A 15,905-nucleotide genomic window follows, 5' to 3' on the forward strand; every position below is an offset into this window, starting at 1 on the left:
TGCTTTTTTATAGATTCTTTGGGATTTTCTACATAGAGCATCATGTCTTCATATAGGCAGTTTTCTTTTATTTGTAAATCTAGATGACCTTTTTTTTTTTCTTGACTCACTGCATTGGTGAAGTCTCTAGTGTGCTGCTGAGTGAGCGGAAGTCGTGAGAGCAGCCACTCCTGCTTCGTTCCCATAAGGGGAACGTACTGCCTTTTACCATTAAGAATGCTGGGGGCTGGGCACAGTGGCTCATGCCTGTAATCTCAGCACTTTGGGAGGCTGAGGCAGGCAGATCATTCAATCACCTTGAGTTCAGGAATTCAAAACCAGCCTGGACAACCTGGTGAAACCCCATCTCTACAAAAACTACAAAAATTAGCTGGGTGTGGTGGTGCATACCTGTAGTCCCAGCTACTCTGCAGGCTGAGGCAGGAAGATCACTGGAGCCTGGGAGGCAGAGGTTGCAGTGAGCCAAGATCATGCCACTGCACTCCAGCCTGGGCGACAGAACTAGACTCTGTCTCAATAATAATAATAATAACAACAACAATAATGCTCTTTGCTAATCTCCCGGACAGCTTGTTGCAGTTTCTCCATCAGCAGTTTCTGCTACGCCGCGGGATTTTTGTTGTGGAGAAGACTTCTTTCCTTAACCCTCAGGAACCAACTTCTGCCAGCTTCCAGCTTTTCTTTTCCAGCTTCCTTACTGCTCTCAGCCTTCACAGAGTTGAAGAGAGTTGCTCTGGATTAAGCTTTGGCTTAAGGGAATGTTTGGCTGGTCTGATTTTCTATGCAGACCAGACTTTCTCAATGTCAGCAGTAAGGCTGTTTTGTTTTCTTATCATTCGTGTGTTCACTGGAGTAACACTTAATTTCCTTCAAGAGCTTTTCCTCTGTATTCATGACATGACTGGCTAGCACAAGAGGTCTGGCCTTTAGCCTGTTTCAGCTTTTGACATGCCTTCTCACTAAGCTTAATCAATTCTGGCCTTTGATTTAAAGTGAGAGATGTGGGGCTCTTCCTCTCACATGAACACATGGGGCGATTGTAGGGTTTTAATTGGACTAATTTCAACATTGTTGTGTTTCAGGGAGCAGGGAGACCCTAGCAGAGGGAGAGAGGTGGGGAGTGGCTGGTCAGTGGGTCAGGACACCCAGCATTCATTGATTAAGCGTGCAGTTTTATACATTGCAGTTCATAGCACCCCAAAACAATTGTGATAGTAACATCAGAGATCTCTAATCACAAATCACCATCACAGATATAATATTAATGAAACAGTTTGAAATATTCCCCAAAACAATTGTGATAGTAACATCAGAGATCTCTAATCACAAATCACCATCACAGATGTAATATTAATGTAACAGTTTGAAATAGTCCAAGAATTAGCAAAATGTGACACAGACACACACACCAAGCACATGCTGTTGAAAAAGGCGCCATAGACTTGCTGGACACAGGGCTGCCCCAGACCTTCCACTTAGTTAAAATGCAGCACCTGTGACGTCCAGTAAAGCAGAGCTCAGTGAAACAAGCTCACGCCCGAACGGGCTTGCTTGGTTGTTTTTATTGACACATAATAGATGTCCGTATACTTAGGGTACATATGATAATTTAATACATTCATATTATGTGTAAAGATAAAATCAGGGAAACTGGGATATCCACTACCTTGCATGAAAATCAGGGAAACTGGGATATCCACCACCTTGCATGTTGGTTTTTTCTTTATGCTAGAAGCATTCTAATTATTCCTTTCTAGCAATTTGGAAATGTACAATAGATTATACTATAATCTATAGTAGGGTAAACTATAGTCATCCTACTGATCTGTAGGATACTAGGTCTTTTTTCTGAATATATATTTGTACCCATTAATCAGCCTCTCTTCATACCCCCGCCTTCTACCCTTCCCGGCCTCTGGTAACCACCAGCCTACTTACTGTCTGTCTCCATGAGAGCCACTGTTTTGCTCCCGCCTGTAACAGGTTTTCATTGATGCCCTTTATCAGCTTGAAGAAATTTCTTTCTATTTCTAGTTTTCTAGACTTTATTATGGATGTTATGGATTGATGTCAAAATTGAAACAGTTTTGTGCATCTGTTGGTGAAATTATGTATTTTTTCTTCTTTTGACTGTTAGTATGGTAGATTATATTGAGTGTTTTGTTTATTTATTTTTTTTATGAGACAGGGTCTTGCTTTGTTACCCAGGTTGGAGTATAGTGATGCAATCATGGCTTACTGCAGCCTCAACCTTCCAGGTTCAAGCAGTCCTCCTGCCTCAGTCCCCCAAATAGCTGGGACCACAGGTGGGCACCACCACACCTGGCTACTTTTAAGTTGTGTTGTAGGGATGGGGTCTCTCTGTTGCCCAGGCCAGTCTAGAACTCCTGGGCTCAAGCAGTCTTTCTGCCTCGGCCTCCCAAAGGGCTGGGATTACAGGCAAGAGCCACAGCACCTGGCCATGATTGCTTTTTTAGCAAACCATTTTTATTATGGTAAAATAACATAAACTTGACCGTCTCAACCCATTTTAAGTGCACACTTCAGTGACATGAAGCACATTCGCATTGTTGTGCAGCCATCACCACCTTCCAGCTCCAGAGCTCGTCCATGTTCCCAAACAGAAACTGTCCCCAGCCGGGCGCGGCGGCTCACGCCTGTAATCCCAGCACTTTGGGAGGCCGAGGCGGGCGGATCACGAGGTCAGGAGATCGAGACCATCCTGGTTAACACGGTGAAACCCCGTCTCTACTAAAAAAAATACAAAAAAACTAGCCGGGCGTGGTGGCGGCGCCTGTAGTCCCAGCTACTCGGGAGGCTGAGGCAGGAGAATGGCGTGAACCCGGGAGGCGGAGCTTGCAGTGAGCCGAGATCGCGCCACTGCACTCCAGCCTGGGCGACAGAGCGAGACTCTGTCTCAAAAAAAAAAAAAAAACAAAAAACAAAAAACTGTCCCCATTAAATGCTAACTCCCATTCCCTCCTGCTCAGCTCCTGCACCCCACTGTTTACCTTTATGAATTTCACTACTCAAGGTACTTCGTGTGAGTGGACGTAAACAGCATTTGTCCTTTTGTGTCTGGCTTCTCCCACTCAGCATAAGGACCTAAATGTTCTCCCATGGTATAGCGCTGCCAGAATTTCCCTCCTTCAGGGCTCAGTATTCCGTGTGTGGAGACAGCGTAGTGCTTACCCTTTCGTCCCTTCCTGGACACTTGGGGTGCTGCCACCTTCTGGCTCCTGTGAATAATGCTGCTGTGAACATTGATGCTTTGTAGAAAATTCTGAAATTGGGAAGTACAAGTTCTCTAACTTTGTTTTTTTTCAAGATCATTTTGGCTATTTTGGGTCCCTTGAATTCTCGTGTGAATTTGTTTTAGGATCAGCTTGTCAATTCTTGCACAGAAGTCACCCGGAATTTTTATAGAGATGGCACTGAATCTGTGTATGTGTTTGGGGAGTAGTTCCATCTTAACAATATCAAAATCTTTGTATCTGTGAACATGGGATGTATTTCTATATTTTTAGGTCTTTATTTTAACGTTTTGTAGTTTTCAGAGTATGAGTTTTGCACTTCTTTTGTTAGATTTATTCATAAATATTTTATTCTTTTTGATGCTATTGTAAATGGAATTTTCCTTTTTTTATTTTTATTTTTATTTTTTTAGATAGAATCTTGGTCTGTCTCCCAGGCTGGAGTGCAGTGGCACAATCTCGGCTCATTGCAATCTCCACTTCCCGAGTTCAAGCAATTCTCCTGTCTTAGCCTCCTGAGTAGCTGGGATTACAGGCGCCCACCAACATGCCTGGCTAATTTTGGGGGTTTTTTTGTTTGTTTTTTCTTGTTTTGGTAGAGATGGGGTTTCAACATGTTGACCAGGCTGGTCTTGAACTCCTGACCTCAAGCCATCTACCCGCCTTGGCCTCCTTAAGTGCTGGGACCACAGATGTGAACCACTGCACCCGGTCTGAATTATTTTCTTAATTTCATTTTCAGTTTATTCTTTGCTACTCTATAGAAATACAATTATTCTTTCTTTTTTTTTGAGACAGAGTTTCACTTTGTTGCCCAGGCTGGAGTGCAATGGCACAGTCTCGGCTCCCTGTGACCTCTGCCTCCCGGGTTCAAGCAGTTCTCATGCCTCAGCCTCCTGCGTAGCTGGGATTATAGGTGCCTGCCACCATGCCCAGCTGATTTGTTTTTGTATTTTAGTAGAGACAGGGTTTCGCCATGTTGGCTAGGCTGGTCTCAAACTCGTGAGCTCAGGCAATCTGCCCATCTCGGCCTCCCAAAGTGCTGGGATTACAGGCATGAGCCACTGTGCCCGGCCTACAATTATCCTTTCATATTGATCTTGTATACTACAACCTTGTTGAACTTGCTTATTAGTTATAATAGTTTTTATTGGATTTCTTAGGATTTTCTGTAAGGATTGTGTCATCTACAACTATAGTTTTACTTCTTTTTTTCAACCTGGATGCCTTTTAATTTTCTTGCTTAACTGCCCCAGCTAGAACGTCCAATACTGTTGAATAAAATTGGTGCGAGCAGGCACCCTTGTCTTGTTCCTTCTCTTTGTGTAGAAGTATTTAGGCCGGCACCATCAGGTGTGATTCCTGCTGTGGGCCTTCATCAGGTCATGGATACCACTTTCTAGTCCTGCTTTGCTGAATGTTTTTGTCATGAAGAAGTACTAGATTTGATGTGCTTTTTACTGTGTCTAAAATGAGCTTATCATTTTTTTTCTTTATTTTAGTGATATAGTATATTTCATTAGGTAATTTTCAGATGTTAAACTCGCGTTCTTGGTCATGGTGTACAATTTTTTTTTTTTTTTTTTTTTTTTTTTTGAGACGGAGTCACGCTCTGTTGCACAGGCTGGAGTGCAGTGGCGCGATCTCAGCTCACTGCAAGCTCCGCCTCCCGGGTTTATGCCATCCTCTTGCCTCAGCCTCCCGAGTAGCTGGGACTACAGGTGCCCGCCACCTCGCCCGGCTACTTTTTGTATTTTTTAGTAGAGACGGGGTTTCACCGTGTTAGCCAGGATGGTCTCGATCTCCTGACCTCGTGATTCGCCCGTCTCGGCTTCCCAAAGTGCTAGGATTACAGGCTTGAGCCACCGCACCCGGCCAATCATTTTTATACATTGTTGTCTTCAGTTTGCTGGTATTTTGTTGAGGATTTTCATGTCTATATTTGTAAGAGATTATGGTGTATGCTTTTCTTATGCCTTTGTATGATATTTGTGTAATTTGTACACACACAGGTACATACATGCACAGTTTTCTTCCAACTTATTTGAGAGAAAATTTGAGACATTATGTCCCTTTATCACTGACTACTGAATGCCTTGTTTATTTCCTAAGAATAAGGACCTTGTTCTGCACAACCATAGTCCAGATGTTGCAATCAGGAAATTCAACATGGAGGCCATCATGTCACCTGATCCATGCACTTCCTCGGTCATCCCAGTTCTGTCCCTTTAGCTGCTTTCTGGCGCAGGGTACAGCCCAGACACATACATTGTGTGGCTGCTGTGCCCTGTTAGCCTCCTGCCCTTGTGTTTGTTGACCTGGATGCTTTCAAAGAATCAAGACCAGTTATTTTGTTGAATAGCTCAGGTATGATGGTGTTTCCTCATGATTTAACCCAGGTGATGCAGTTTTGGGAGGAATCTCGTGGAATTTTGTGTGTCCCCACCAATGTATCATATCGGGGGTCCTAGTGTTGGTTTGTTTCAGTGTTGATCTTGTTTGTTCTGCTTACTTGGCTGTGCTCGGTGTCGGCACTGGAAAGTTGCTGTTTCTGCCTTGTAATAAATGAGTAGTTTGTAGGGAGATCTTTGGGATTAAGTAAACATCTTGTGATTAATCAGCATCAGGCCCCGTGCCGTCGTTCACGCCTGTAATCCCAGCACTTTGGGAGGCTGAGGTGGGTGGATCACTTGAGGTCAGGTATTCAAGACCAGCCTGGTCAACATGGTGAAACCCTGTCTCTACTAAAAATACAAAAAAACTAGCCGGATATGGTGGTGGGTACCTGTAATCCCAGCTACTCAGGAGGCTGAGGCAGGAGAATTGCTTGAACCCGGGAGGCGGAGGTTGCAGTGAGCCAAGATCACCCCACTGCACCCAGCCTGGGTGACAGAGCGAGACTCCATCTCAAAATAAATGAATAAATAAATAAATGCTCAGTCAACATCAGTTGTTTTTATCATCCATGGATGGTTTTCTAACCCCAGTGATATTGCTGTACTTGATTATTTGGCCTCTGCTGTGACAAAGCCTCTCCTATTCTTATGTGCATGCGTCTCCCTCCGTGTGGGCTAGTGGTTTGCTGTTTGACACAGGGGTCCATGTGCAGTCCCTGTTGCTGGCCTTGGTGTTCAAACTGTCCTACACTTGGTCAGTAGCACCCCTTGGAGCACACAGGCCCCTGTCCTGAGGCCCCACTGCCCTTTCTGGCGCAGGATGGCATCCCAACTCACCCGGGGCTGCCCGTGCCTCCGCTCTGCAGTCCCTTCCATGAACCACTGGTCTCTTGTTTCTGGGAAGCTCGCTCCTTTATTTCTTGAGTATTTCTTGCCCCTGTTTTTGTGTCTCACTGACTCTGGTGTATCCGTTATCCAAAGGCTAGCACTGCTGTCTTCACCTCTTTCAGCTTTTTCTTTTTCCATTCTTTTTAAATTTCTTCTTCCTTGAAGCCTTCGGCAGCCTGTTCTTCCAAGTCAGTAATTTCTTCCTCAGTGAATCGTTACATTATTTGTTTCCTGAATTGAATTATTTATTTCATGGTTATACTTTTTCACACCCTGTCTCTGGGATTTTCCTTGTTCTTGTCTCCTCATTTCCCTGTAGTGGTACCTTGTTTCCCTGTTGTGGTACTCTGGGGGCATTTTTTCACATGAGCATTGTCCCCGGTCTGTGCCCTAAGGTTCATGTTTCTGGTGGAGTTGGAGTATGTCCTCAATGTTCGTTATTGGGTATTTTGCAATTTCTATTTGGTTTCTTTATTAACCCAAATGATTCTTTTATGATCTTTAAAATCTCCAGGTCGATAGGTGTTCATGGTTGTTGTGGATTTATTGTTATATTGAATCTGGCCAGGTTGATTTCTGCTTTTAAGTGTTGGTTGCAGTATTATTTTTGACCTAATGGTCAGGATTTCAAAGTGGTTTGTGCATGTTTGGTATAAAGTTCTATCTATATTTTTAGAGCCTACTGTAAAAATTGAAGTTCAAGGTCTAAATATCACTATTTTTTTTTTTCTGTGTGGCTTTTGGCTTCTGAAAGAGAAGGATTAGAAGTCCCTGCACTGTTGCCATTTTTCCAAATATGCCGCTTTGTCGTTGAGCTTTTACTCTTTGGTATTTCAAAACCTGCATGGAACGTGTGGGAAACAGAAGTCGTCGTCTTGCAAAGACGCCTGCCAGGTAGCTGAGCGTACAGAGAGGACAGCAGGCATCCAACCCACTGTGGCTGCCGAGGCTGGGTGGTGTCTTGGTGGGAACCAGGTTTTCTGACATGGTTTATGTTCCCACAGAGGCTATCCCGTTCCTCCCCTGCAGGCGTTGCAACGTCATGAGCAGTTATTTTTTAATGGAGTCAGTAGCTTAGCAAATGCTCAAGGTTTTGTTTGTTTTGGAGATGAGAACTGAGGCAGGTGAGCCTGCTTTCTGGGGTGATCTTAGCGGAGAGTGCCTTTCCTGTCTGTGGCAGGTCGTGCACTCGTCTGCATGTCCTGCGGTGAGGCCCAGGGTCTACCCTGCTTCTGGGCAGGCTGTGTCCTCAGGCCCAGAACCACGGCCGCCCATGCACACCTTTACCTTTTGCCTTCCTCCAGCCTGAGAAGCCAGGCCCCAGCAGCAAGGACCCCAGGGCCGACAGTGTGCGGGCCATCAGCGTGCGCACCCTCTACCTGGTCAGCACCACCGTGGACAGGATGAGTCACGTGAGTGCACGGTACCCGTCCCTGCCTGGCGACAGCAGAGCTCTCCAGGGCGGTGGCCCAGGGTGTGCAGGCCCAGCAAAGAGTCTGTCTCCACCTCAGAGCTCTGGCAGGGCCCTCTCTGCATGGGACCTCCCTCTGGGTGGATGCAGACCAGGCCTTCCGCTCCCCCAGGTTCTCTGGCCGTACCTGCTCCAATTCCTCACCCCTGTGCGCTTCACTGGGGCCCTGACTCCGCTCTGCAGGAGCCTCGTGCATCTGGCGCAGAAGAGGCAGGAGGCCGGGGCGGACGCCTTCCTCATCCAGTACGACGCCCATGGTGCGCGCCGCGCCGTACCCCACCTCCCCGCTCCTGTCCCCACTTCCCCATCCTCCAGTTCCTGACCCCCACCCCCCCCTGACTATTTCCACCTCTCATCTCCAGCGAGCCTCCCGTCTCCCTATGCTGTAACCGCAAGACTGTTGGTGAGCCTTGCCCTTTCACAGCGTGCCCGTGTGCCCCACTCTGTGTCCCTGTGCTCCACCCAGGCTTGGAAGGGGTTACCTTCTCAGTGGGCAGCCGCAGTCAGGGCTCAGGCGTGGTTTTCCTCTATGTGGGTGGCCCAGCTTCAGGAAGAGCCAGACCCCCCGTCGGGTGCTGTGGCCCTGCAGGTGCAGTTTGTGGGCACGGCCAGTGCTCCCTGCTCAGACCCGGCTCCACGCTGCCTCTCTTCAGGTTGTGTCTTCCAGCCCCTACCTGGGGGACGGACGTGGGGTGGCGGCACTGCGTCTCCTCAGTGTTCTGCACCCTAACATTCACCCTTTGCTGGGTCAGCATTGGGAGACGACTGTCCCGCTGCTGCTGGGGTACCTGGATGGTGAGGCCGGGGTCGGGATGGGGTGCATAGCCCTGTGGGGAGGGCAGGCCTCAGGGTAGGGAGATGCTAGCTCTGACCCCACCTTTGCCAGGTGGCACTAGGGTGGCCAGTGGGGACTAGGGTTGTGTAATTGGAAAAAGCAGTCTCCCCTGTGGTCCAAGAAAGGCCCCAGTTGACCTGGGACTGGAAAAGCACTTCCGCAGGGTGCTTCCCGGGAGCAGGCGGGGACGGGGGGGGGGGGTGAGGCCTGTCTGTGCTGAGCATCCCCAGCTCCAGGGCACGTGCTGGGCTCTGAGCCCCACTGGCCTGCGCGGCTGTCATTTCAGAGCACACGGAAGAGACCCTGCCACAGGAGGAGTGGGAGGAGAAGCTGCTGATGGTGAGGGCTGGAGGTGGTCGGGGCAGGGCCCATCCTGGGACTTAAGGTGTTGTCTGGCCTGGGGGGTGCTGAGGTGGCAGAGACTGGGCCACCTGCCTCAACCTCACCTCATGGTGTGGCTGGGGAGCCAAGGAGCAGGCAGCGTCAAGGCTGAGGACTCCTGCAGCCTTCCTGTGACGTGGCACCGGCCTCTAGCAGCTGCAGCCTCAAGCGCAGGGTCCTCCTCTCGCCCTGCCTGGTGAGCCAACTGCGGCATGGCTGTCTCCTGAGGGTTGGCTCTGCCTCCCCCGGCCTCTGCTGGAAGGCGGCCTGCAGCCCCTGCAGCCACAGCACAGGGATGTGCCCAGGCTCCAGCCAGCCCTGTGAGGGGTCGGGCTCCCAGCCTCTCAGTGGTGTCTTGGCCTGCAGTTCCTGCGAGACACCCTGGCCATCGTTTCTGACAACGCGTGGATCTGCCAGCTGAGCCTGGAGCTATGCAGACAGCTGCCTTGCTATGATGAGACACCCCAGGAGAAGGTGGGGCACCTGCTGGCATTCTTGATGTGGTACTTGGGCTCTGAGTTCCTGGGTCTCATGTCTGTCACTTGCTGTCTGGGCCCTGTCTCCCGTGGCCCTGGTGGCCTGGCAGAGCCTCCTCGTGGTGGCTGAGGGCCAGGAGGTGCGAGAGCCCACCGGCCCCACCCCTTATTCCTCAGATTTTGCCCCGGACTCACCCTGCAGTTCTCATCAGCTTGTGGGCAGAAGGTGCACCCCAGGGGCAGCCCCATGGCAGCACTGGGTCTCCCTGTACTCAGGAGTCAGGCATAGCCATGTTCTCTGGTTTTGTTTCAGAACTTCCTGTACAAATGCATAGGAACCACCCTGGGTGCTGCTTCAAGTAAGGAGGTGGTGAGGAAGCACCTTCAAGAGCTGCTGGAAACAGCCAGATACCAGGAGGAGGCAGAACGTGAGGTGGGGCCACTCTCCCTGCAGAAGCCCCAGACACCCTAGGGCTGGAGGTCGGCGGCCACCTGCTGTTCTCTGAGGCAGCCGGCCAGGCTGCATGCCTGTGTGTGCATGTGTGCGTACACGTGTGGTGTGCGTATATGCACAGAGTGCGCGATCTGTTGATGTGTATGCAAGTGTGCGCATGTGTGTACATGTGGGTGTGCCCCTGTGTCCACGCGTGACTGTGTGCGTGTGTGTGTGTGGCAGCGTGTGCCCTCCCCTGCCTGGGGTAAGTGTCTTGCCCCCCAGGGCCTCGCCTGCTGCTTCGGGATCTGTGCCATCTCCCACCTCGAGGATACGCTGGCCCAGCTGGAGGACTTCGTGAGGTCAGAGGTCTTCAGAAAATCCATCGGCATTCTCAACATTTTTAAGGTTAGGCTGACACCGTGCAGGGCTGGGGACAGCTGTCTATCCACAAGTTTGAGGCTCGGGGGTGCCCTGCAGGCTGGAGTGGGGCAGGAAGCTGGTTGCATCCCTGGAGCAATTTTTGCTCCTGCATTCCTTCCATGGATGGGGCCTGTGCGTGGGCACTCCCAGTGGGGAGGGAGGCAGAATGGCCTCCCGGAGGCAAACGTAGCTGTGGCCAGGGCCGTGTCTCTGCCAGGCGTGGGTGATGAGAGGGGCTTGCGGCCGGCGCAGAGGGTGGCCGGCAGATTCTGCGTTCTCACCAAAGCCACCGGCTGTGCTGGCGGAGCCTGAGCCTGATTTAAGGAAGGAGTGGGCCCCTACCGCAGGCCCCCATCCCAGCCGTGGTCCCTCTATTTTCTGTCTCCTGTAACTGTCCCAATTACAGCATCTCAGGGCGGGACCAAGCACGCAGGGCTTCCCAGCCCTTGCTATGTGGATCGAGGCTGATCTGCAGTGCAGCAAGGATGGGGCCTCGAGCTCTTCTCGGCTGCCTCCTGCCTGACTCTCACACGTGGCCGCGCTACCTTGACCCTCAGCCCTCTGCTACTCGGTACCCAGTGGGCCCATGCCTGGCTGGCTGCCTATACTCCTGCCCCTTTCAAAGAGGCTCTCCCCCTCTCCAGATTCAGGTGGTGCCCTGCACGGCTGGGGCACACCTCTGCTGTCACTGACTGGCTCTGGCCCTTCTTCTGGGAGGACTTCAGGAGTTTCTGAGGCCAAGGATTCCTGTCGGGGAGTGTAATTGTTTAACTGAAGTCCCGCTGGTTCCTCTGACCTCTCAGGATCGAAGCGAGAACGAGGTGGAGAAGGTGAAGAGTGCTCTGATCCTGTGCTACGGGCACGTGGCGGCCCGGGCCCCCCAGGAGCTAGTGCTGGCCAAAGTGGAGTCAGACATCCTCCGGAACATCTGCCAGCACTTCAACACCAAGGTGGGCATCGCAGTGGGCCTGCCACGCCAGGGGAGCTGGGGCTGCTGGGGACTCACATCTTAACTCACTTCACTTTTTGTTGTTCAGGTTCTGGGAGTAAAGGTAGAAACCAAGGTACAGTGTGTAGGAATTAAGTGCTGGACTGGCTTCTCCCCTCTCAGCTCTCCTCTGGGCGGGTTGAGCTTCGTGGGCAGAGGCTGGAGGGGAGCTTGCTGGGGCTTCCTGATCTCGGTCTCCACGGCGCATTCGAGAGCATCACCAGGGCTCCTGCCCTGGCCTGGGCCCTGGACGGCAGTGGGAAGAAGGGAGGCGTCTGTGCCTCCGAGGGGCCGTGGGCTGTCACCCCCCAGGGAGTTCAGCCAGCCCCACCCATCCCAGGACAGCTGGAACCTCCTCTGGCTCTGCTCCCCAGTGCTCGTGGGAGCTGTACCTCCCTGGACCCCAGTGACCACCTAGGAGAGGGGACCAGGCCCAAAGCCAGTGGAAGTGGCAGTGGAGGCTCCACTGGCCCCCAAGGCCTCACCCCAGCCTCACTAACAAGTTTCCCTTCTGGCCCTCCTGACACTAACCTGACAAGCCCCTCTCTCGGGACAGTCAGCCCCTCCTTGAAGAACAGGCCCTCTGGTTCTCCTGCGGTGACTGGGAGGGCAGGGCTGTTCTCAGAGGTTCTTTTCCCAGCCCTTTAGCGCTCCCCGGAGGACTCTCCTCCTGCTGTGGGGGGCCCTCTGGTCACACCACACAGCGTCTGCTCTGTGGCCTGTCTTCTCTGGAGTGTGACACGGGGGAACCCCTGGGTGGCCCCCCGCTTCTTCCACACAGACTTTGATAAGCAAGAGAGCTGACGGGAGAGCTCCTGTGAGAGCAGAGTGCAGCACGTCTGGCTTCAGAGGAAGGAAAAGGGGGTGTGTGCGGGTTCAGCCCTGGAGGGTGGGTGTGGGCGTCTCCTGTAGCCCTGCATCCCTGCAGGACCCAGCCTTGAAGCTGTGCCTCGTCCAGAGTGTGTGCATGGTCAGCCGCGCCATCTGCAGCAGCACCCAGGCTGGCTCCTTCCACTTCACCCGGAAAGCAGAGCTGGTGGCACAGATGATGGTGAGCATGGCCATGGCCTGGTGGGTCCTCAGGCGGGTTCCTGGGAGACTGAGGTGAGGTGGGGATTGGGGGCGCCGAGGGTGATAACATGAAGACAGCCTGGGAACATGGGAGGGGCCATGTAGGGACAGATGGGGCTCTGCTCCTCGGGCCCTGCCTGTCACTTAGGCTGGGGGACAGAGCTTGACCAGGGAGGAGGGCTGGGGTTTCCTCCAAGGGCTGAGTCATGCACCTGCCTCACCCAGGAGTTCATCAGGGCAGAGCCCCCAGACTCCCTTAGGACACCTATTCGGAAGAAGGCCATGCTCACCTGCACTTACTTGGTGTATCCTTTCCTGCCTCTGCACAGGCCCGTGCATCTGCATGTGTGCGTATGTATATGTGTGTGCGCGTGCCTGTGTGTGCGTGTGTGCGTGCATGTGTGTGCGTGTGTGCGCGTGTGCGTGCGCCTATGGGCGCGTGCATGCGTGAGCACGTGTGTGTATGCGTGTGTGCGTGCGTGTGCACGTCCGTGCGCATGTGTGTGTGCCGTGTGTGTGCGTGCTTACATGTGTGTGCGTGTGCGTGAGGTGCCGCCGTGGTCTGGGGCAGAGTAAACATGGCAGTGGCTGTGCTGCCCACACAGGCCTGGGTTGCTGGGTGTCTGGGCCTCAGCCTCAGGATCATTGTCTGGGGCCCTTAACTTGCCTCTCAGCTCTGTGGAGCCGGCGCTGGACGAGCAGGCTCGGGCGGATGTGATCCGTGGCTGCCTGCACAGCGTCATGGCCCTGCTGCCTGAGCCCAAGGAGGAGGACGGAGGCTGCCAGAAGGTATCCCCATGTTAACCTTGCCTGTGTTCACACCCATGAGAGTGGCAGGAAGGCCGCTGTAGGCGGCAGAGTCACTGGTGGGGCCGCACGGCCTGGCTCTCCTTCCAGTCCCTGTATCTGGAGACACTGCACGCCCTTGAGGGTCTGCTGACGAGCCTCCTGCAGCGGAACATGACCCCCCAAGGCCTGCAGATCATGATTGAGGTGTGCGGGGGACTGTCATGGGGATGGGGTGGGGGTACAGAGGGCACTCCACCTGGCTGCTGGCCCTCTCTCTGCATGGGGGCACCCTAGGGACAATTTGGTGCTCTCTACAGTTGGGGGTGGTTTATGAACAGGCAGGTGCACCCCCTCCCATCTGGGCCAGCAAGCAGATGGGGAGGCCCTGACCCAGGTGGGACCTCTGGAGCCTGTCCTCTCCCACCACTGCATGGCACGGGGATGGAGGGGCCCACAGGTACCCATGGCTCCTGACTGGGGGCCGCGACGAGGGTGGCACTGTGGTGGGCGAGGGTAGGGCTGACCCCCATGCTCAGTGTGTTCTTCTAGGACCAGGGCAGCCTCTACCCTGTCCTTCCACAGTCCTAGCTGGCCCCGGCTCCACTTGGGCTGGGTTGTGTCTGTGACCAGACTGGAGGACAGAGTGGCAGGGCCAGAGGAGCTATGGTGGCCTGAGGCTGGCACCACTCTGGGTCTCTGGCTTGGCCCCCTATAGCCTGGGAAGGATGGCCTGGCAGGGACACTGAGCTGGCCCACGATGCACAAGGCTCCTGCTCCCAGGGCTGCCCTCTGAGCAGTACCTGTGTGAAGCCCCCTCTTCCTCAGCACCTGAGCCCGTGGATCAAGTCCCCAAGAGGTCACGAGAGGGCGCGGGCCCTGGGCCTGAGTGCCCTCCTGCTGCGCCACTTCCTGGAGCAGCTGCGTGTCAGCGTGAGTACCTGGGTCCCCGACCCGGAAGCTGCTGCCTGTGGCACTCATGACCCAGAGTGTGAGCTGCCTTCCTGACTTCCTCTGGCCGCCACCCCCGCTCAGACCACAGTCCTCTTCCTTGAGACGTGGATTGAGGGCCTGTCAGGGCCAGGAGTTGTCAGGGATGGCTGCTCAGAGTCGAGTCCGTTGTCATCAGGGGCCCACCATTAGCCAGGAGGAATGTGCGCCTCTGGTCTCCAGGGCTTCACTGTTCAGCGCAGTGCTTGATTGGTTCACGATATTTTTTTTTTATCATGTTCCACAAGCATCTGTTTGTTTTAATGAAAACTTTTATGAGGAACAGATACTAGATTTTGCTAAATATCTTTTTGTCATCTATCAGGATTATTCTAGGCTTTCTTTTCTCTCTCTCTTTTTTACCCTGAGACAGGGTCTCACTCTGTTGTCCAGGCTGGAGGGCAATGGTACAAACACAGCTCACTGCAGCCTGGAAGTCCTGGACTCAAGTGATCGTCCTGCCTTGGCCTCCCGAGTAGCTGAGACTACAGTGCATGCCACCACACCCAATTAATTTTCTTTTTTTTTTTTTTTTTTTGTAGAGATGGGGTCTTGCTACATTGTCCAGGCTGATCTTGAACTCTTGGGCTCAAGTGATCCTCCTGTCTGTGGCTCCCAAAGTGCTGGGATTACAGATGCTGGGGTTACAGACGTGAGCCACTGCACCTGGCCTTTTATTAATGCACCAAAACTAACTTTCTCCTTTTTTCTTTTCTTTTCTTTTCTTTCCCTCCGTCCCTGCCTCCTTCCCTCCCTCCCTCCTTTCCTTCCTTTCCTTCCTTTCTTTCTTTTTTGAGACTGAGTCTCTTGCTCTCACCCAGGCTGGAGTGCAGTGGCGCAATCTTGGCTCACAGCAACCTCTGCCTCCTGGGTTTAAGCGATTCTCCTGCTCCAGCCTCCCGAGTAGCTGGGATTACAGGCGCCCACCACCACTCCCAGCTAATTTGTGTATTTTTAGTAGAGACGGAGTTTCATCATGTTGGCCAGGCTGGTCTTGAACTCCTGACCTCAAGTGATCTGCCTGCCTCAGCCTCCCAAAGTGCTGGGATTATAGGCATGAGCGACCGTGCCCAAAACTTTCATTCTTTACGTGGCCAAATCTTGTGTGTTCAGGGCTCTTCCCACCTCATGCTTTCATGGCCTGCTCATCACATAACCCTGGTCTGGCTGAAGCTTACCTTGGTGCATGGTGTGATGGATGCCTAGCCTAAGAACAGTGGCTGGTCACCTGCAGTCTTTCTCTAACATTCCAGCCTTTCCCTTCTGACTTGAAATTCTTTCCCATCAGTGGTGATTTTGGGGATGAGGAGTTTCAGCGGCGCCCAAGCAGATACCAGGTTTCCATCTGATAGGAGCATCTGAGCCCAGGATCCTGTGCAAGGGCAGGGTGGGAGCACCTCCCAGGAAGGCCTCGCATGTAGGGGCTGAGAAGGGAGCCAGGTGGTGGGAGGGGGCAGGTGCATCTGCTGGGGAGGAGGTGTGGAAGTAGAAGGAAGGTGTTTGACTGTAGGAG

At 52.6% G+C, this 15,905-nt stretch overlaps 1 protein-coding gene across 15 annotated transcripts in view; it reads left to right on the forward strand.

Annotated features, from left to right (window-relative positions):
• MROH1 (maestro heat like repeat family member 1) overlaps positions 1-15,905 on the forward strand; it is a 119,468-nt gene that overhangs the window by 83,124 nt on the left and 20,439 nt on the right. For 12 of the 15 annotated variants that reach the window (XM_037999981.2, XM_037999984.2, XM_037999988.2 and 9 more), the window contains 15 exons: positions 7,843-7,950; positions 8,122-8,266; positions 8,372-8,412; positions 8,663-8,804; positions 9,131-9,183; positions 9,592-9,699; positions 10,015-10,134; positions 10,420-10,542; positions 11,361-11,507; positions 11,595-11,621; positions 12,474-12,596; positions 12,842-12,921; positions 13,291-13,405; positions 13,514-13,609; positions 14,231-14,335. In XM_037999981.2, the coding sequence (XP_037855909.2) occupies positions 7,843-7,950; positions 8,122-8,266; positions 8,372-8,412; positions 8,663-8,804; positions 9,131-9,183; positions 9,592-9,699; positions 10,015-10,134; positions 10,420-10,542; positions 11,361-11,507; positions 11,595-11,621; positions 12,474-12,596; positions 12,842-12,921; positions 13,291-13,405; positions 13,514-13,609; positions 14,231-14,335 (1,533 nt within the window). The remainder of the gene's footprint in view (positions 1-7,842; positions 7,951-8,121; positions 8,267-8,371; positions 8,413-8,662; positions 8,805-9,130; positions 9,184-9,591; positions 9,700-10,014; positions 10,135-10,419; positions 10,543-11,360; positions 11,508-11,594; positions 11,622-12,473; positions 12,597-12,841; positions 12,922-13,290; positions 13,406-13,513; positions 13,610-14,230; positions 14,336-15,905) is intronic. The other 3 variants (XM_008001896.3, XM_073018507.1, XM_073018508.1) reach the window with 1 other exon arrangement.

The sequence above is a fragment of the Chlorocebus sabaeus genome, chromosome 8 (assembly GCF_047675955.1).
Source record: "Chlorocebus sabaeus isolate Y175 chromosome 8, mChlSab1.0.hap1, whole genome shotgun sequence".
NCBI classification, from domain to species: domain Eukaryota; kingdom Metazoa; phylum Chordata; class Mammalia; order Primates; family Cercopithecidae; genus Chlorocebus; species Chlorocebus sabaeus.